The sequence below is a fragment of the Mustela nigripes genome, chromosome 4, assembly GCF_022355385.1.
Source record: "Mustela nigripes isolate SB6536 chromosome 4, MUSNIG.SB6536, whole genome shotgun sequence".
In the NCBI taxonomy this organism is placed as follows: domain Eukaryota; kingdom Metazoa; phylum Chordata; class Mammalia; order Carnivora; family Mustelidae; genus Mustela; species Mustela nigripes.
Genome location: NC_081560.1, coordinates 167,712,523 through 167,733,277, shown reverse-complemented (window position 1 = coordinate 167,733,277; position 20,755 = coordinate 167,712,523). Strand labels below are relative to the sequence as shown.

Sequence of the window (20,755 nt, the reverse complement as noted above, 5' to 3'; positions counted from 1 at the left end):
GATGCGGGACTCGATCCCAGGACCCTGAGATCACGACCTGAGCCGAAGGCAGCAGCTTAACCCACTGAGCCACCCACGTGCCCTAAATAAAATCTTTTTAAAAAAAATAAAATAAATGTAAAACCTAAATAAGATATCTATTACTGGATCTGGTATTTGTTTAATTTAAAAAAAAAAAAAAAGAAAAAAAGAAAGGCACTATCTCTGACTAAAATTTAGCCTTTCTATGGACATGATCACACTTCTTTGGGCTCAGCGAAATGAATGGATTGAAAAGACTTTGAACAGCATCATCAGCATTCAGAATATCAAGCAGTACATCAGAGAAAAGAAAAAAATTGCTTGTTCAATCACTCTGAGAGATGTTGTAACAAGAATCATCCTTTGCATAGACAGAATAATGCTTGGGAGAAAGGATGCAGCCAAGGGCATTTCTTTGGGGGGCATCCAACTAGTAGGGTCTATCTTTGTGCACACAACAGTGCAGGAAATCACAGTGCATTTGCTTCTGGATTCTTGAAGCTAGGAATAATAAGAACTCATCACGATACCAAAAAGATCAAAGGTATTTTAGTTACATGACAATGAAAAAAAATACTGAAACTAAGGGAAAAGACAATCTACCAAGCAATTTATTTGTAAGTGTCGGAACTCTATTTGTTTCAGTGGAAATCATTCAAACCAATGTCAAATCCTGAAAATTCATAAAATGTATGGGGTGTTGAGTAGGAGCAAAACCTTTAGTCAACAGTCCCCTGTTTAAAATGGCATATCAGAGAATGTGGGATGCCAGCTGTGGGGCTGGAGCTTAATTAACTGATTATACTTTAGATACCTCCAACGAACTCATGAGAGAAGTCCTATCCAAACACGAAAAGCTCTGTTAGAGCTGGAGACTCGGAGACCCCAGCCTTCGGAAACCCCCTTCAAACTAACCGAGAAAATGCTTACAGAGCAGTCTGAGGTACAGTCCCAGTTTATAACCTACTACCTTTTCTTTTTCTGTTAAAACAACCTGCCAATAGAAGTAAGAGTGAGATAAAAAATCAATAATGCATGCTGGAAATCTGCAGCATAGTCAAAACATCACATAAACTAAGGCAGGATAAGAAAGTAGGTCACTGAATTTGGAGCCCTTTAACTTACATTTGATGAAATATCAGTATAATAAACTCCTCCAATAAGTTTTTCTGACTCAATGTCAATGATTTGAATGCTGACAATGCCTCTACCTTCATAATGAAACTGAAAAACTCACGCTCAGGAAAACAAAACAAAACAAAAAAACCTATGTGGCCAGGCATGTGAGATTTTTAAGTCTTCTCTATTTTCTATTTTTCTTGCTTTTTTATCTTATTCCCTACCTTAAATTTAGAAAGGCATATCTATGTTTCTGGGCGGTTTTTACGATTGCATTTTTTCAGGGGGGAATGATGAGGGAGCACGAGGCTGGCTGAAGACAAAGCAAAAGCTGGTGCCTTGCACCCCCCTCAGTCATAAGTGTAGCATCCCTCAAGCAGCCCGGACTGAGCAAATAGTTAACTTGCAGAGCTCCCAAGCATGCTAGGAGTCTCCCTTGGCTTACAAATGTCCTAAATCTTACTAACAAAGACGGTTGATAACAGGATTGTGATACTCCACCAAAAAGTCTCCCAACTATCTTAATGTTAATGGTTGGTCTAAAGACAACATTGATCAAGCCGCAAGGGCAAGGCCTCCGGTAGGCCTCGGACATCCTGGCACCTTGTAGGCTCTCTTTAGCATATGAAAACTCCACTGACACCTCCCTTCCCCTCACCTTCCCCCAACCACAGGGTACATAACCTGCCACCCCTCACAACCCCGGGCCAGCAGCTCTTCCTTCCCAGGGGTCCTGTCCCTGTGCTTTAATAAACCACCATTTTGTACCCTCCCCCCCCCAAAAAATGTATTTTTTTAAGTAAGTTCTCCATCCAACATGGAGTTCAAATTCATGACTCCAAGATCAAAAGACTGAGCCAGCCAGGCACCTCTGTATTTCTCTTCTTTAGTTGTGCTTTTTTTTTTTTTTTTTTAAGATTTTATTTATTTATTTGACAGACAGAGATCACAAGTAGGCAGAGAGGCAGGCAGAGAGAGAGGAGGAAGCAGGCTCCCCACCGAGCAGAAAGCCAGATGTGGGGTTTGATCCCAGGACCCTGAGATCATGACCTGAGCCAAAGGCAGAAGCTTTAACCCACTAAGCCACCCAGGCACCACTGTATTTCTGTTCTTAATAACTTATTGCATTAGGGGTGCCTGGGTGGCTCAGTCAGTTAAGTGTCTGCCTTTGGCTTAGTTCATGATCCCAGGGTCCTAGGATCATGCCCTGTGTCCAGTTCCCACAGGCAGCCTGCTTCTCCCTCTCACTCTGCCTGCAGCTCTTCTTGCTTGTGCACTTGCTCTTTCTCTGTCAAATAAATAAACAAAATTTTTAAAAAATAATAAATAACATATTACATTATCTTATAAAATGAGGGATATAATCATGTCTACCTCAAAGGGAGGTATGAGGATTTAAGTGAGAAGATACATATATTTGCACCATCATGTAAGTACTTAGCAGATCATACTTTTATCAGTTATTAAATAATAGATTATCATGATAAGGTAGTATTCTGTCATGTTATATAATACTAGTACTTAACAAATCAATTCAAGTTTTCTATGGATCAAATTCTGTCCGGCAGGAAAAGAGTAATCCCTAGACATATGTAATTTCATAATAACACAAAAAGCTTATAATTTGTCTAGGAAAGATTCCCTGTATAAAACTTCAAATTAAGACCAAAGAAACAGGAGCTCCATTTCATTATGAAGTACCAGTTCAATCAGTACTTCTCTGATCAACTTTCTTTCCTCACTTCTTTGTAAGCCCTCGAAAGCACATTATTATTCATTTCTTGGGAGCTTTGTCTAGGAGAGTTTTGCTTGCCACTGTTATAAGCAAATAAGCAGAGCTAAGGAACATGGAGGTAAAGATTCATTATGAAGGAATGCTTTTTGGTGTATAAAATGTCTGGAAAGGCAATGGCCAGAAGTTTAAGATTTAGAATGAGAAAGGAGGGGCTCTAAAATGAGCCAAGTGCATAATATGCAACATGTGCCTCAGATTTAATGATTAACCAGGAATAGTTTTACCCAGAATTTACAGAAGTTGAGTAAATACGGTGGACCGCAACTTATAATGCCATTCCTGGTGCCTCAGAGTGAAAGTTTGAGTGCAGCAGAGGAGAAAGCATGGGATAAAAAGCACTGAATCTCTCTACTAGATTATGTTATGGTTCTGCAAATATTCACTCCCTCTCCTGTCACTACCACCTCCATGGGAAGAGCCTTCCCCTTGCTGTTGGACATGTGACTTGCCACAGCCAATGGGATGTCAGAGGAGAGAGCCATGAAATGTGCTTGTGTGCTTGGGTTTCTCCTTTGTTTCCTTTCTTCCTCCAGGACAACACCATGCATGCTGGAGGACCAGAAAGACGTAGGGCAGAACCAGACTGAACTGAGCCTCCAGCCAAGTGCAAGCAAGCCTAACCTAGGTCACCTGAGTTCCACCCAACTGCAGAGGTGTGAGAAGTTAAGTGTCGGGGCACCTGGGTGGCTCAGTTAAGTGTCTGCCTTTGGCTCAGGTCATGATATTGGGGTCCTAGGATAGAGCCCATGTCAGACTCCCCACTCAGCAGGGAGTCTCTTTCTCCCTTTTTCTCTCCCTATCCCTCTCCCCACCATTTGTGCTCTCTCTTGTACTTTCTCCCTCTCACATGAATAAATAAAATCCGAAGGAAGGAAGGAGAGGGAGGAAAGAAGGAAGGAAGGAAGAAAATGCTTATTTCTGCATGCCAATGAGATTTGGTGGTTGTGTATTGTGCCGCATTAGTATGGCAAGTGTTGACTGAGACAGGCACATAAGAAAAGGTTTAGAATTCTGAGCCAACCGATTCTGGCACAGAAAAGGATCTTCTTCCTCATTTGCAAATGCGAAGTTAAATTAATAAAACGTAACGTAGGGCTTTCGGTCTCTGAGAGTTCACCTTTCTTTCTCTAAACAGAAAGAACCAGAAGGCAAATGTGGACACTGTTTTTGCAGCCCAGAAGGCAGAAGAGACCATGCCACGAGTCCCCCACAGCTAAAATCACTGAGGATAACTCAGATTGTCAGTTAGGACAACATGTTTCAAATGAATTTAAAATGGGGTAAGACCCATAATGATAAATACATTAGTGAAGAAGAATTTAATGTAAAAACCTAAAAGTAAGTCTTTGAGTGGTTAATTCAGATCTCTAATTATACTTTTCATTCATTCTTTCAAAAAATATTTGATACCTATTTAAGAAAGAAGTAATAAGAAGAGCTCAAAATTGAATACCAATCCTTCTCCTGTGCACAGAGATAAAACTAGTGCAAACCATGGAAGGAGTCTTGCATTCTGTCTTTATCAGATTCATATTGTGAACACGTTCCCCATTTTAAAAAATATTTTTCAAACACGTGGTCTTTATGGTACATAATATTGTATCAGATAAGTGTAGCACAATTTATTTTAAAGAATATCCTTTTATAAAACGCTTTGCATTTCTTCTATTTCCATAGATTGAGTTCTTACAAAAGAAATTGCTGGATTAAAACTTGGAACAACATATACTTACTCCAGAAGTTGATGAAAACATCAGTATCCTGACATTATCCCCAGCCCCTGATATCAAATAGAGTTCAGGAAAGGGAATGTTCTGTTTATGGGAATGAGGTGTGTGTGTGTAGCAGAAAAGAAAGAAAGAAATATGGGGAAGGACATATTTCTTATATGTATTAAGGACATGCAGAGGCACCTGGGTGGCTCAGTGGGTTAAGCCTCTGCCTTTAGCTCAGGACATGATCTCAGGGTCCTGGGATCAAGCCCTACATCAGGCTCTCCGCTTGGCAGGGAGCCTGCTTCCCCCTCTCTCTGCCTGCCTCTCTGTCTGCCTACTTGTGATCTCTAATAAATAAATAAAATCTTAAAAAAAAAAATGACATGCAGGTCCTTAATAAGTGGTCCAGGGGTAGCTGGGTGGCTGAGTCGGTTAAGCATTGGACTATCGATTTCGGCTCAGGTCATGATCTCAGAGTTGTGAGATCAAGCCCCAAGTCGGGCTCTGCAGAGTGTGCTTGAGATTTAATTTTTCCCTCTCCTTCTGCCCCTCCCCTTGAGCTCACTCCCTCTTGAAATACCAACTGAGTATTACTCCCACCTTAAAAGACCACCAGAGACATGAGTCAAAGCCAAGCAGCAAGGGTCGTTTATTGCAGGTTCAAACCTGGACCTCTGCGCCGCTGGTTGCCGATAACGCCGAGAGGTCCAGAGCTGGGTTGGTGCAGGGTTTTTATACACAGATACAAACAAGTTTCAGGTGGGGCTGAGCTGATTGGTTGACAGTTTGAACAGGCATACTTGGCGCCAGCGGATTGGTTCAGGGGGCCCACGCGCGAAAAAAGCAAGCGTTCCTACAGAAGCGAAACTAGCTGGTTAACAGGATAAAAATGCACTTCTAGCCAGGGGGGTTCTTTTGGTCTTTCACTCTCTCTCTTTTTTTCTCTAAAATGGGTGGCCGAGTCAGTTAAGTGTCTGCCTTTGGCTCAGATCATGATCCCAGGGTCCTGGGATAGAGTCCCACATGGGCTCCCTGCTTAGTGGGGAGCCTGGTTCTCCCTCTTCCTCTGCCTGTTGCTCCCCTACCTGTGCTTGCTCTCTCCTTCTTTCTGTGTGTCAAATAAACAAAATATTTAAGAAGAAGAAGAAGAAGAAGTCGTCTAGAGATAACCCAGGTTGCTGTAGCAACTGATACATGCTGTCAGGGGTTAAGTAAGAAACAGAAAAATTACAATTGATAAAGAATTTGTTAAGAACTTATGCTTAAATGATTTAGTGACACATTATACAATCTTGTGAAGTTAAACATCAGAATTATGAAAAACAGTTACCAGCAAAACTTGGTACGTCTACATTTTTACAAGGAAACTGAAAAATCAATAATCCTATATTAAAATCAGTGACAGCCTCCTTTATACCACTCATCATCCATCCATTTGTTTAACAAACACTTCTAGTGTGCCTACTATTTACCGGCACACTAGAAATGAAGAAATGAATGAGATAAAACTTTATTCCCAAGAGCTCACTGTAAAGTTGGAAAAGCAAATGTGTAAAGAAAATAATTACTCTAAGGATGGTAAGTACCATTGCAAAGATACAAACAAAGCCATAAAGAAGAGAGTCGGAGCAGGTTTGAGCTCAGAGATGAGCTTTTGAGCGGGGTATTGAGGATAAAGAGGAATTTTCCAGGCAGAAAAAGAAAAGAAGGACCTTCTAGGGAGAACAAAGGGCTTGGACTCTGTCCCATAAATCACAGTCGACCATTGCATCGTCTTGTGTGGATTATAGGTATGTACCCAAATACTGACTCACTCTATCAGGTGGGGCCAGGGCAGCTAGCATCCCTAGGTTAGTCCCCTGCAACCCTGAGTGTCACGGCCGGCGCGACAAATCGACCAGGAACGTGAGGGTAAGAGGATGGTGAAAAGAACTTAAAGAGACAAAGAGATGGGGGCAGGAGGAGCACCGAGGAGGATGTCCAACAGTGCTAAGTTTATTCAAAGCACTAAGGCCATATATCTAGTGATAGTAGAAGAAGCAATACACCTGTGTCTAGTTGAACAACCACGAGTTCCCATAATAAGTTTCACATTTAACTATAAGCAGACCTCGTGATGCCAAACGGCTGATGCTAGTACAATTGTTCTGTATTGATACAGAAAAACTGAAAGTAATTTATGAGCAGTATTAGGGCAGCAAGGACCAGCCATGAACTTATGACCCCGAATTGTTCTCATTTGTTTAGCAAGTGTGTGGGAAGTCACGTAGGCGAGCACACAACACATAGCACAGACCCTTTCTCAGTGCTACTCAACTTTTCCCGTCCTAAACCTTTTGTTAGGTTATTCAGACTTTAAAGGAGGCACAAGTCAGGGCCTGGTTGGGTCCTCGTCTCAAGCAAGGCCTCCCACACCTGAACAGTTTCCCCCCTTATTTCCCATAAGCTATAGACATATTTTCTATATGTGCTAAGGATGCAAAAAAAAAGTTAGAAAGCACAGACCCAGATTGCTGAGAAGTGAGAACTGGGGTTTGTAAGGCCAGGAGTGATACCAGTATCACACTGGGATTTTTTTTTTTTTTTTTAAGATTTTATTTATTAATTTGACAGAGAGAAATCACAAGTAGACGGAGAGGCAGGCAGAGAGAGAGAGAGGGAAGCAGGCTCCCTGCTGAGCAGAGAGCCCAATGCGGGACTCGATCCCAGGACCCTGAGGTCATGACCTGAGCCGAAGGCAGCGGCTTAACCCACTGAGCCACCCAGGCGCCCCCACACTGGGATTTTTAACAGTGAACTTCGATAGTGTGATGGCAGCCAGAGGTGGAGGGACACTGATGACCAGGAAGGTGAAGCAGGAAGATCACACTTTCAGATACATTTCCTGTCTTGGCATACAGCACCTCCCCCTTACTAGGATTATATTCCTACCCAGGGATGCTGGGCTTGGCCATGTTATTTGCTTTGGCTGAGGGGAAATGTGTGGACAAGCCCTGTGCCTTCCTCTTCCCAGCAGAAGCTCTGAAAGCATCACAAGGTCCACTACTACCCTGTTTTCGCTCTCAAAGAGGCCAGCACATCCCAACAGAATCAGTGTGGAATGAAGAGGACCCAAAGCAGGGCACCAGCAGCCCCCCAAGGCCACTGATTGAATCTTTGTTGCTATAAACCACTAAGATTTGAGGGTTATTTCTTACAGCCAAAGCTGACGAATGTGCAGCCTGATGGGCTAGCCCAGGCTGGAGCATATGATTGGAGAATACGAGTTCCTGGACCGACCACCGGCTTTCTGGGAGTCAGGAAATCCATCAACCGTGCTTGTAAGATGATTAAGTGAGAAAAGAAACACACTGTATTCCAATGGCCCCCAATCAGGGCTGTGAGAATCACCGGGTGTGGGGAGAGTGGAGGGAGGGGGGATCTTTTACACGGAAGACGCGTTCAGCCTGGGCTAGACTGAGCATAGCCCAGTCCAAACTTACATGCTACAAACATCTGCTCAGCGTTTATTTAGTCTAAGCGGAAAGAAGATGATTTCCCAACAGTGAAGCTTGTTTCCCTCTTTCTTAATGTTTATAATTCAAATGTTGGCTGTCCTCCTTGTCATCTTCACTGAGATTCCACTCCAAAACAAAACAAAACAAAACAGAGTGAAACACGCAAGAGCGCGGGGAAACACTGTAGATTTCACTGAGGAGATGAAAGAGAGGGCTTACACCGCAGAGCAGATAACATTTTGCCAAGGGGCTGGGCCGGGGTGGGGGTGGGGGGGGTCTCGTTAATCTTCCCCCCCACCCCCGAACCCTCTTCTTAGCCTCATACTTAAAATGTTCCTTCATTCCCCAACACTGCCTCCTGACATCATGAAACCCCCTGTTCTACGCCATCTGGGAATACACTGAAGGCGGTCGAGTCTAACCACTCATGCTGAATGCTGGCCATGTGCTAAGACAATGGGTTAAAGCAGATCTGAAATCCCTGAAGTCGTTTTCAAGACACTGCCATGAGCACTCTCCCTTCTCCGCAGTTTACAGGAAGTAGAGATCTGGGACTTAGCTGCTCAACGTGTGAATTTCTACCACTGGTGAGGTTTCCAGGTTCCCAACAGTTGGGAAATAAAAATGCCCTTAGAGGAGCACCTGGGTGGCTCAGTGGGTTAAAGCCTCTGCCTTCAGCTCAGGTCATGATTCCATGGGGTCCTGGGATCAAGCTCCACATCAGGCTCTCTGCTTAGCAGGGAGCTTGCTTCCTCCTCTCTCTCTGCCTACCTCTCTGCCTACTTGTGATCTCTGTCTGTCAAATAAATAAATAAAATCTTTTTAAAAATAATAATAATAATAATTTTTTTAAAAATGCCCTTAGAATGTGTGACTATTTACCTGATGCCAGGAGTCACTCACATCTTAATTTGAAGTCATTTAATTAGAAGCCTTTCTCCTGAGGACTGGAATCCTCAGTCTGAGGGGACAAGGGTTTCAGGAATAGACGTGGGGGGTGAGAACAAAGGGTACAGAGATGGGGATGCTGACAGCACCCCACCACCCCGAACCCAAGCGTCCAACACAGGGAAATTGCACAGCAGGGCAACAGGGGAGGGGCCTCGAAGGGGAAATGGAGACCCTCAAAGCATTGACCTTGTCTGTTTCATAGTCTGACCCAGATCAGCCCCAGGACAGCTTTTCTTCCATCAACATTGTTCCTCTTAAATTCTCATGCAAACCACCAGCTCAGATCTGAAGCAATCCTCTTTGCTACAGTGTGTGACCTTCAGAGAGAAGGTCTCCACTCACATCATCAAGGAGTGCTCTTACCTTTTGGGTAAGCTCACTGGCTTCATTGATGTACCGATCTCGCTCCTTTTCCAGCTGAAAGATGATCTTTCTCTGCTTCTGAGCCTCATCTTTGTAGTTCTGGATTTCTTCCTCCAGGTTCCTCTTGGCTTGCTCATGGAGCTTTACCAGGTCTATCTGTTTCTGGGTCGCACTGACCGCCTTAAGCATATTCTAAAAATAAGGACAACAGAGCAGTCACGCTACTTAAAATGTGTGGGGATTTCTGGATAAATCTACCCCGTTTCATCCCTAAAATAATTAGACACATAGTTTTTTGGATAAATAAAGATAATCATATTCTCTACAGCTTATTTAGAGCTTAATCTGTTAATTTTGCACAAGGCAAACACATGCATAGGTACATTACGTGACCACAACATCCCAAGGAAGTAAGCACTATCTTGCTCCCATTTTAAGGGTGGGAAACTGATACTCTGAAGTTAAGGTGCTTGCTTACAAGTTCAATCAACAGGGCAGTGGCAGAGCCAGGATTTGAGTCCAGGTCCAGCTGACCCCAAAGATAACCTCCATCCCAGGTCTAGTCTTGTTCCTGGGAGCCTAGAACAACGGAACCTACTCACCTAACAGGGCTTTGACTACAAAGTAAAATAAAACCAACTCGTTAAAAATGTAACTATCTAGAATTAACATATGATCCAAAATCTCACTCCAGGGTACCTAACCCAGAAGCACTGGAAACAGGTGATCAAACAAGAATCAGTATACGAATGCTCACAACAGCACCAGTCACAAGAGCCAAAACGGGCAAACAACCCAAAAGTCGATCAGCTGATGAACAGGTCGTCAAAATGTGGTACATCCACACAGGCGAACATTCATCAGCCACAAAAAAGAACGAAGTCCTGATACAGGGTACAGCAGGGCTGAAGCCTAGAATCATTATTCTGAGTGGAAGAGGCCACACATAAAAGGTTCATGCATAACGGGATTCCAGTTCTATAAATATCCAAAAGAGTCAGATCCACAGAGGAAGAAGGCAGATTCGTGGTCCTTGGCTGGGGGGGGGGGGGGGCGGGGGGGGGGGGGGGGGGCGTGGGGGGGGAATAACTGCTTTGCAGGTACACGGGTTCCTTCTGGAACGAAGGAAGTGTTCTGCAGCTAAGTTTGGTGACAGTTACATGACACCGTCAATGTACTCATGGTCACTCAGGATAAATTCCGTCTTGTGTTTATTTTACCATAATAACACACCAACGAGCCCAGTTTCTTAAAGAATACAGATGCCTGTGCCCCATCTCTAGAGATTCCAGTTCAGTGGATTTGGGAGGGGACCCAGGTGCCAACATTTTTTTTTTTTTTTTTTAGTGCTGCATGAGTGATTTCTGCTGCTGCAATGGAAATTCCAAGTTTGGCTGCCCCGGAAGCCAGCCTGTGCCCCGAAAACAAGGAGTCAACAGAGGAGTGCTGCTGTGGCAGGCAAGCTCATCCAGGAGGGTTCGGTTCTCTGGCCGCAGGTGAATGGACCTGCAACTTTTGAAATAGGGCCTTTAATTTTCTGCAACTCAATAGAGGACGTAAACTTGGGAGCTGGTGGTGATAGTCATCTTTTTTTTTTGCCAAACAGACCAGGAAACTGGGAGGCATTCTTCCCCAAAAGAGAAGAACGAAAGCAAAAACTCAGCAGGAAATCCAGTGGTGGTGAGAGAGGGCTTTCTGTGTATCCCAAGAATGTCAGGTCAGTTTCCTATCAGTTCCCGAGGCCCAGATGTATCCTCGGGTACCACAAGGCTCCTTGTTGTCCCTTCCCAAATCTCTAAGCAACACAGACCCCCAGCCAGGTCTGAAAACCACTGGAATATAAACACACTATACCTCAGATGGGTGATGAAGCAGAAAATAGAAAAGGTCAACTTGATTTTCAAGTATTGAATTCAACATCCACTCTATAAAAGACAAAGCCATTTTAACATGACACTGAAAGAATGAGAATGTGTTAACATTGCTGCCTGTCAAAACCATGTCACTATTCATTTAATGAAGGGGGTATGGGGTATTTCCAGTCAGTGGGGCAAGACTGTATTATTAGTGATGGTGGGTTGCGTACCTGCAGAGGGTCAGACGCTGGCTGGGCAAAGCACTAAGAAAGGAGGCATACTAGCCAGAAAAGAAAAAACTATATCCTGTTTTGGAAGAGGAACTGATGTTAGTCAAATCAAACAAATAAAAGTGAAATTAATGTTGTGCTATGTGTCCTATTATGGCAGAAAATCTATTGGTTGGCCACCAGTATTCATAAAATATAAACAGGTTAAAGGCATGTCTTAAAAATACATTTAAAATTCTAAATCCGGGGCGCCTGGGTGGCTCAGTGGATTAAGCTGCTGCCTTCGGCTCAGGTCATGATCTCAGGGTCCTGGGATCGAGCCCCGCATCGGGCTCTCTGCTCAGCAGGGGGCCTGCTTCCTCCTCTCTTTCTCTCTCTGCCTGCCTCTCTGTCTACTTGTGATCTCTCTCTGTCAAATAAATAAATAAAATCTTTTAAAAAAATAAAATAAAATAAAATTCTAAATCCAACAACATTGTTTGCATGTGCAAATTTATTAAATAAAGGAATAGTTTTCAGGATTATGCAAAAAAAACAATGGTTTTCTAAGGAGCGCTCAGCATGTAAAGATAGGTAATCTCCTATTATTTCCCAGGATCCTTAAATAGTCTTCTTCAAGCTTCCAGAGTGGTCTATTTTGTCAATATTTGTTCGATTCTGCAAAGCCTAAAGAAATAATGAAAGTTGGAGTAAAAAAATATAGGCTATTTCTACTTGATGAGATGACTGTCTTGGCTAAAAGCCATAGACTGTTCTGGAAGGAGCCTTCTCACTCTTCATCTGGCCCTTTGATTTTTTTTCCTCCCTGGAGAAAATCCCTGAGCAGGAAAGTTTACCCTAAATTCTTGGAACTCGAAGGGTGACAATCAATGGAAGGAATCCTCTGGGCTGGTTTGGAGAAGAGAGGGTTCAGGATCCTCCCATAAATAGAGGCTTTCCAGGCCTCAAGCTCCTGAAACCCCTCCCTCAGCTTTGGACCAGACTGAGCTCAGGAACAAGGAGATGAAAGGGCTGAAAACAAAAATAAAAACCTACAACAGTCCCCAAGAGATGGAGGGAAGTTTTATGGCATCAACCGGGCTTTCTTACACCAAATTCCTCGAAGGTAATATTGTATCAGCGCTCACTTGTATCTTCTGGATTAGCAAAATTGCAGATTATAGATATTAAATTCAGAAATTTTGATCAACTGCTTAGGATGCCAAATAATACACCAGCAATAAAATCAAAATCCACAAAACGCTCTTAAATCCCCTGCTCGTTTATATGATAATTCCCCCCACATCCCTTTGTGCTCACAGGTAATAACGCAGTTTCAGTTCTCAGCCCATGAATGGTGGACTGTGCCTGGCAGCTTGGAAGAAAACGGAGCACGATTATTTATTTCTAATCTACTTTTGTTCGCTTCAGAGTTTTCTTTCCCCTGCACAACCGGTTAGAGGCAGATATCATAGCATTAAAGGAGGACATTTATTTACCGGTACTATGGGAACATACGTACCTTATTTAGTATGTCCCTTTCTCTCAGAAGCTCATCCATCGCTTTCTTATCAAGTTCTGCTTGTTTCTTTGAAGCCTCCACCTCTAAATGACCAAGGAGAAGAAGAAGAAATATGGAGCCGACCCAAGAAAGAATCTGTCAAGGCCAAAGCCAATGCAATAGAGAAACTGCTTTACAGGTTTATCTGCAGCTATAAAATTCCTGTTTATTGAGTGTTCCATGATCTTCATTATAGCTCAGTACAGGAGGTCTCCCGTCCCACTGAACACAGGGAAACTGAGTCTCAGCGGGGTTGAGACACATGCTACCCATCTGCAACCAAGAAGGGCTGAGGCTGAGAGCATGGTTTCTCTGACTCCAAAAGTCCTTGCTCTTTTTAAATCTTTTTAATTATACAAGTAATTATGAATACAGAAACAAATGAGGCATCCAAATAAGCAAAAGGGAAAAAAATTCAAGTCAACCAGAATCTACTTAAGATTTTGATATGTCTTTCCAGACTTTTTCCTATGCAAATGTGTGTGTGCATAAAAATACAGATATATACACATTCATATATATATACCAAAAGTGAATTATATAACACATACTGTTTCGTAGCTTGCTTTTATAATTAACTAACATAAAATAAATGCCTCTCTATATTATAAATGTGCATCTACAACAGAATTTTAATGGCCCCATGATATTTCACTATACGAAAATGCATAATTTATTTAGCCAATCCCCCACCTTAACATTTAAATTGCTTCCATTTTACTTATTTATTTGCAATTATAAGCCATAATTCTGTGAAAGTTCTTGTTCATTTGTTACTCTAGAAGAGGAAGTCCTGGATCGAAGGCGATTTAAAAAAAAAAAAAAAAAAAAGGCATTTCTCTCCTACTGCCAAATTTCTTTCCAGAAAACTAATAGCAGTTTAAATCCACACCCAAATCACTACTGGGTATTATCATGCTCTTCGATCTCTTTAACAATCCAATAGATTATTAAAACCCTATCTCTGTATTTAATTTACATTTCTTTGATTAGTAGTAATATTATTACTTTTTCATGTTTAATGACCATATATTTGTATTTCTGTTTTTAAAATTGCCCACACTTTCCCTATGTCCATTTTTCTTACAAATTGTTTATCCCCTTTGTGGATTTGTAAGAACTCTTTATATATAACAAAAATACTAACTCTTTGGCAATGTTTTCATCAATTTGTCTTTATATAGAGAAACTTTGATATATTAAAAAAAAAAACCCTCAGCTTTTATTTCATTAAATTTTCTCGATCTTGGCTTTCTGGTTTCCACATTGTAGGTATTAACTTTTTTTCCCCCCAAAAGTAACTTATTGTCATACTACCATCTTAAGAATCCCTACTGCACGCTGGTGTGAAACACCTTTATCTTGATGCTAACCTTGGGTCTTTTTGTGGCTGTTCCAATTTCTTCCACTGACCTGTTTATCAGGCATTTTCACCACAGTCTTTGATTACTGAAGCTTTTTTTTTTTTTTTTAAGATTTTTTTTATTTATTTGACAGAGATCACAAGTAGGCAGAGAGGCAGGCAGAGAGAGAGGAGGAAGCAGGCTCCCCGCTGAGCAAAGAGCCCGATGCAATGCGGGGCTCCATCCCAGGACCCTGGGATCATGACCTGAGCTGAAGACAGAAGCTTTAACCCACTGAGCCACCCAGGTGCCCCTGATTACTGAAGCTTTATAATATTAAATGCTTAGTGAGGCAAATGCTCCCTTATCACTCCTCTTTTCCAGAATTTTATAGCTACTGTCACCTGTTTATTCTTCTGGAGGATCTCTGGAATTAGTTTTCAAGTCCCAACAATATAACTTACTGAAATTTTTATTGGAAATATTAAATGTATAGGTTAATTTAGGTAGATTTATATATTTATCATATTGTGCTTTCTCATCCAGGAAGTCTGTGTATCTCTCCATTTTTCAAGTCTTCCTTTATACCCCTCAATAGAATTCTGTAGCATGTTTTATATACATGTCTTGCAGGTATCCCGGTAACTTTATTTATAGATATTTTATTACTTTAGTTGCTATTGTGAAAAGGGGTTTTTCCATCATATATTCTAACCGGTTCTTTGTACAAAAGGAAGCACAAAAGATATGTATATATTTATTTTATAACCTGCCACCCCAGTGAACTCTCATTAATTCCGGCAATTTATCAGTTAGTTTCTTGGGTTTTGTGACAGAAAATAGTAACACATGGAGGACTTGAGCTCCTAACTATTTTGTCCAAGGAAAGTTTACCCTAAATTCTTGGAACTAGTTAAATTCTTAAGAATGACAGTCAATGGAAGGAATCCTCTGGACTGGTCTGGAGAAGAAAGGGGTGGGGGTCAGTGTTTTCCCATAAATGGAGGCTTTCCAGGCATTAAGCTCCCACAACCCCTCCCTCAGCATTGGACCAGACTGAGTTCAGGAACTTGGAGATGTAAGGGCTGAAATGCCACTCTTTGATCAGGCACATTAAAAGAAAGAGTTCCCTAAGAAGAAATAATAATGTTAACAAGATCTATAAAATAGGGGCACCTGGGTGGCTCAGTGGGTTAAGCCTCTGCCTTCAGCTGGTCGTGATCCCAGGGTCCTGGGATCGGCCCCCCCGCATTGGGCTCTCTGCTCAGCAGGGAGCCTGCTTCCCTTCCTCTCTCTCTGCCTGCCTCTCTGCCTACTTGTGATCTCTCTCTGTCAAATAAATAAATAAAATCTTTTTAAAAAAATCTATAAAATAACCATAGGAGAGAGCATGATGATTTCTCTGAACATGATTTAAGGATGAAGGATTGGGTCCAACACAGAATGAATAATTTTTTTCCAAAACGTAGAACTATTGCAAGCAAAAATATAGAAATGTAAATGTGGGAATGTTTTGTAAGTCACTAAGCCAGTCACAAAATATGGTCTAGTAATTCCGTTTCTCTTCCTGTCACTGAAGACATTAGATCGTAAACTTCATGCAAGACCACCAGCATTCTGAGGGCAGAGACCTTCACGTACCTAATGCCAACCTTACTGCCTGCACATAGTAGGCACCCAATCTATTGAGGGAATGAATGGACGAATTGTCAAGATAAGCCACAACTGTACCTCCATAAAAGATTATTTCCTCATGTCTGAGAAGGAAAAATATCTGTACTTTTCAAAGTCTTACAAAACAAATACAGTTGACTGTTGAACAACACTGGAGTTAGGGATGCCCATCCCCCATGAAGCTGAAATCCACATAAAACTCTGACTCCCCCAAAACTTAACTACCAATAGCCTACTGCTGACCAGAAGCCTTACTGATAACAGAAACAGTCAATTAACACATCTTCTGTATGTTATACGTATTTCATACTATATTCTTACAATAAAGTAAGCTAGAGAAAAGAAAATGCATTAAGAATACAAAGAAAATACGTTTATATTGTACTGTATTTATTTTTAAAAATCCACATATAAGTGGACCCACACACTTCAAACATATGTTGTTTAGGATCAAGTGGATTTCTGAAAACCTCACTTAGAGATCTAGGTTTTACCTAACTTTTAGTGAAGCAGTGTATATGTTTATGTTTGATCTGTGTTGCCTCAGCCAGTGACTTACAACTCACGGTAGCCCACATAAGTTCAATGACGTGTTCCTGCCTCACATACTCTGGTGTAGTTAAATTCAAACCCAGATCCCCTGTCTTCAAGTCTGGAGCAGTTTCTCCCACACCAAATTCGACTAGTAAATCCTATTTTCAATTCTATTCTTTTTCAGAATGAGATGACATTTTATCTTACTACTTATATTAATAGTAATATACCTGGAGAATAACTGATGCCAGTTAGTAAGCACTTTCAATGTGTTAAGTACTATCTCCAAATGCTTTATGGATATTAGTCCATCTCATTCCCCAAGAGTAAATACGACAAAGGCGGGATCCGAACCCAGTTAGACATGACCCTATAGTTTCTATCCTTTATGATTTTTCTGACTATAATGGCCTTCCATGGCACTTAAATTATTCCTGCACAGGGAAATGTGATAGCCGGTTAAACAAGTGTTTACCACATGGTAAAGTACTAACAGAGGAAAGAAGTTAGGAGCCTTCTAGATTCTTGGTACAATATTGTTCCAAATATTGCTAGTGGGAGACATTTGTTTTAATCTATCCCCTATCTTCCATGAGAAAAGGAGCTAAAGCAGGAGGTCATGGAGAACCAAGAACTATGAGTACAGATGTTATTTATTCCAGTGACAAGTACAGAGCAATACTCTTGGCTGGATTTACATTGTACCAATATAGCCTGTTAAGGAATTTTTTAATGTAAAAAAGTTAAAGATATTCAAAACGATGTCCCCAGCATATTGGCTGCTCACCAGCTGGAAAGCTGTTTTACTGATTATATTTGGCATGGTTTGTGTCTGTATGCATAGAGCCCTTGGTCACCAAATGCCATCAGCCATCAATGAAATGTTTACAAAGGAATAAAACAAAGCGCAAAATCGTTCTTGGTTTACCTCTCTCTAATCCCAAGATCTGATTTTTTAGAGTTTCCCTGTGCTGTTCCACTTCTAACTTTTGATCTTCAATCTGGTGCAGTTTCTTATGGATTTGTTCTCTGATTTTGTTGAGCTTCCCAATGTCAACCCGCATCTGATGGACTTCCTCCTCTTTGGCCTGTAATTAATGAGACAGCATTAACCGGGAACACTCAGTAAATAAAGGACCAGTGATTTCACGATGGTAAATTCAGAACCAATAAAACGAAATTGTTCCCGTGTCAGTGCAAGGTTGCTCTACGGGTTAAAAAAACACACACACACTGTTTGGTCTTGAGAGAAATTGAAAAACTATTCTCTAAATAAAATAGTTGGCAATGTAAGCAAAAAAATAATGAAAAGACTGATCAGACCTGATGGCTCAAGGCACCACTGAGTTGTTGAATCCAACAGGATAAGAATGCTGAGTTGTATGTATCATAAATGTGTGAATTTTGTGTACAAATGCTGTATTTGATGGACAATTTTTATGGACTCGCAGACTGATCTCTCTCAGAAGATTACTAACATATTATAACGTATTTAAATATCCTTGTGAACCCACGTGGCCAGTATAGGACAATAACATACACTAGTGGAAGGGCCCTCCCTCCTCAACAGATGTGGGTCTGTGGGTGTACCTAAAGATAAACGGACAGGGCAACACAAACAGGCAAGTCTACATAATGGTGAAAAGTACCAAAATAATTCTTCTAGCAAAAGAAAGCACTAGATTTTCATCAATGGATTTTGAGTTTTGTGACTTCTTTAAATTTAAGTTCATTTTTAAAAATTTTGCCATTTTTAGAAATTACCAGAAAAGCAACGGGTGATTCTTCCTCAAATAAACATTAGCAATTATCCCCAGCTCTTGCCAAGGAAGAAATTGCACTGAGCTGGGCATGTTATTCTCAGATTCTTGCTGGAAATAGAATTCTGTAAGTTCAGAATCTGATAACAACAATACTCCATCTTTCAAGGTGCCCCCATTCTTGTTATCAAAGAAGAGAATTAATGGCATAAGTATTTTTACTTTAATTTCACCTTAGGGGCTAATATATTATTTTTCCTTAAGTAGCCATTTCATTTCTGCTTCCATTTACAGCTTTCTCATAAAGAATGGTTTCAAAGCAAACCATTCTGGACTGCTTTAAATGCTCCTCTGTCTCAGATTTACATGGTCTAAATTAGCTGAACTAAGGCCCTTTCCAATTAGAACATTAGAATGTTCTAACTCAGTAGTTATTAATCCAGACCCCGTGGTTAGAAGTCGGAAAAGTCCTGGAAACCTGAGACAGCATTCAAAACAAGATGCAAGATGTATGCATAAGTGTGTGTGTGCGTGTGTGTGTGCATGTGCATGCTGTCAGCAGACTGTCAAAAGGGCCTGTGATGCAAAAATTGTTATGATTCATTGATCAAATCCATGTATCATTCTTGATTGGTCACTTCATTGAGTCCTGGGAGAAGAATGGAGACTGTCTTGAAATTTGCAGGACAAAAGTAAGAATCATGGTTCCACACTCCTGGAAGGAGACACACATAAGTGCCAAATCCATTCCCGACGGCTCCCATTCCACCTTCTCCGGACAAATCGTAAAATATAACCTGACCTCTTTGCTACTCACCCACGTAAATGGTTTCTAGCTGAGGGCAACTACTTACTGCCAAGGCTAAGTTACAGAGATGAGCATCTGAGCTCATTTTTGAAAACACTTGGCATAATCATATGATCAACATTCAGGTTTATGGTCTTAGAAAAATGGAAGTCATCAAAGTATCTCCTTCCAGGCAGAAAGCCACCACTGAAAGCTTGTGCCTGCCTCTGACATATTGAGGCTAGTACAGGTTACCTAACCAAGGGCTCCAGCCACAAAGGCAAACCTATAGTGATAGCGAATGAAGGAACACGTGCTGGGGAACAGATAAGTCACTTGGTATTTACTTTGAGCTCCAAAGACTTCTGTTGGTTTTCCTGGGATAGCTGCTCGCAAACCAAACTGTGTTGTTCATTCTCTTGCTGAAGTTTAGAATTTCTCATCTGAAACTGCTCCAGTTCCTTTGCAGCTCTTTCATTCAATATCTGAAAGGCGCAGAACGAGCCGGTTAATGCTTTTTAATCTGATTACAATATCTGCATATGCACACAGGAGACCCCCACCAACCTCCTGGGACAGTCACAGCAAGCACACTTTCTTTGTCTTTGTAGAAATTGTTCTTTATCCCCGGTGAAAGCACTAATGCACTCAAATATGACAAACGTTAGATGGCTGAGGAAAACGAAGCCTTCTAATGAATAACACAGAGAGCATAATTTTTTTCCGGAGAGCCTTGGGAAGTCTTGTTCACAGGTGGCGGATAAATATTTTAATGCCTGTTTGCCGTTTGGCAAGCTTCACATACGCAACAATTGCTATAATCATTGCAAATGAGCTAGAGATTCAAACGGGTTTTATCAGCTGTGGGGCTGGGATGCTACATCTTCAGAAGCAAATCCTGCATTAACATGCCTACCACATTTTCATGAGCAGAAATTCACAGGCCCCAACATAGAGACAATTCCCCTTAAATCCAACTGAAGTCAAAACCATGCAAGAGCAGAGCCGTGATTTCTGTCTGCCTGACTTCAGGGTCAGTCAGGTTTCCTCTTCCCTACCTTGACTATCCTGAGCAGACACAGTTTTATTTTTTTAAAAAAAGGAATATATTGAGGGTGGGGGGAATCATTTCTATTGGCAGACTAGTGAGAGGACAGAGGGATAGCAAATATGCTGAAGGGAAAAGAGAGAAGATGGTTTAGACAATTATTCCAAAATATAACCTGATGTAAGCAGAAGTTAAACATGGGAAGAATCCAACCAATTTCCCATCAATAGGGACTAAATAAAATATAGCCAGCCTTGCCAAAAAGAAATTGTCTTTTACATGAGCCCTGGATATTGCTAAACGAAGCACTGTAGTTTGATCATGATATTAAAAACCTCTCATATTCCATGCTCCACGATGTCTCACGTTTTTCTGGTGGATACTTGCACGTTATAAAGTACCTATCTGATGTCTGGCTTTAACGAAATTAATGAGGCCATTGGAAAAGAAGTGTGTTCTAATATCTATTTTTTTAATTGGCAAAATGCTGTATGGCTTGTCAATTCTTTGGAACCTTCCTAA

The 20,755-nt window shown here is 41.3% G+C and overlaps 1 protein-coding gene across 1 annotated transcript in view; it reads right to left on the bottom strand.

Annotated features, from left to right (window-relative positions):
• The window catches only part of CFAP58 (cilia and flagella associated protein 58), a 92,173-nt gene that overhangs the window by 62,137 nt on the left and 9,281 nt on the right, over nucleotides 1-20,755 (bottom strand). Inside the window, exons 6-9 of the mRNA XM_059397711.1 lie at nucleotides 19,533-19,670; nucleotides 17,567-17,726; nucleotides 13,049-13,131; nucleotides 9,462-9,653 (exon numbers count right to left, since the gene is read on the bottom strand). Of these exons, the coding sequence (XP_059253694.1) occupies nucleotides 9,462-9,653; nucleotides 13,049-13,131; nucleotides 17,567-17,726; nucleotides 19,533-19,670 (573 nt within the window). The remainder of the gene's footprint in view (nucleotides 1-9,461; nucleotides 9,654-13,048; nucleotides 13,132-17,566; nucleotides 17,727-19,532; nucleotides 19,671-20,755) is intronic.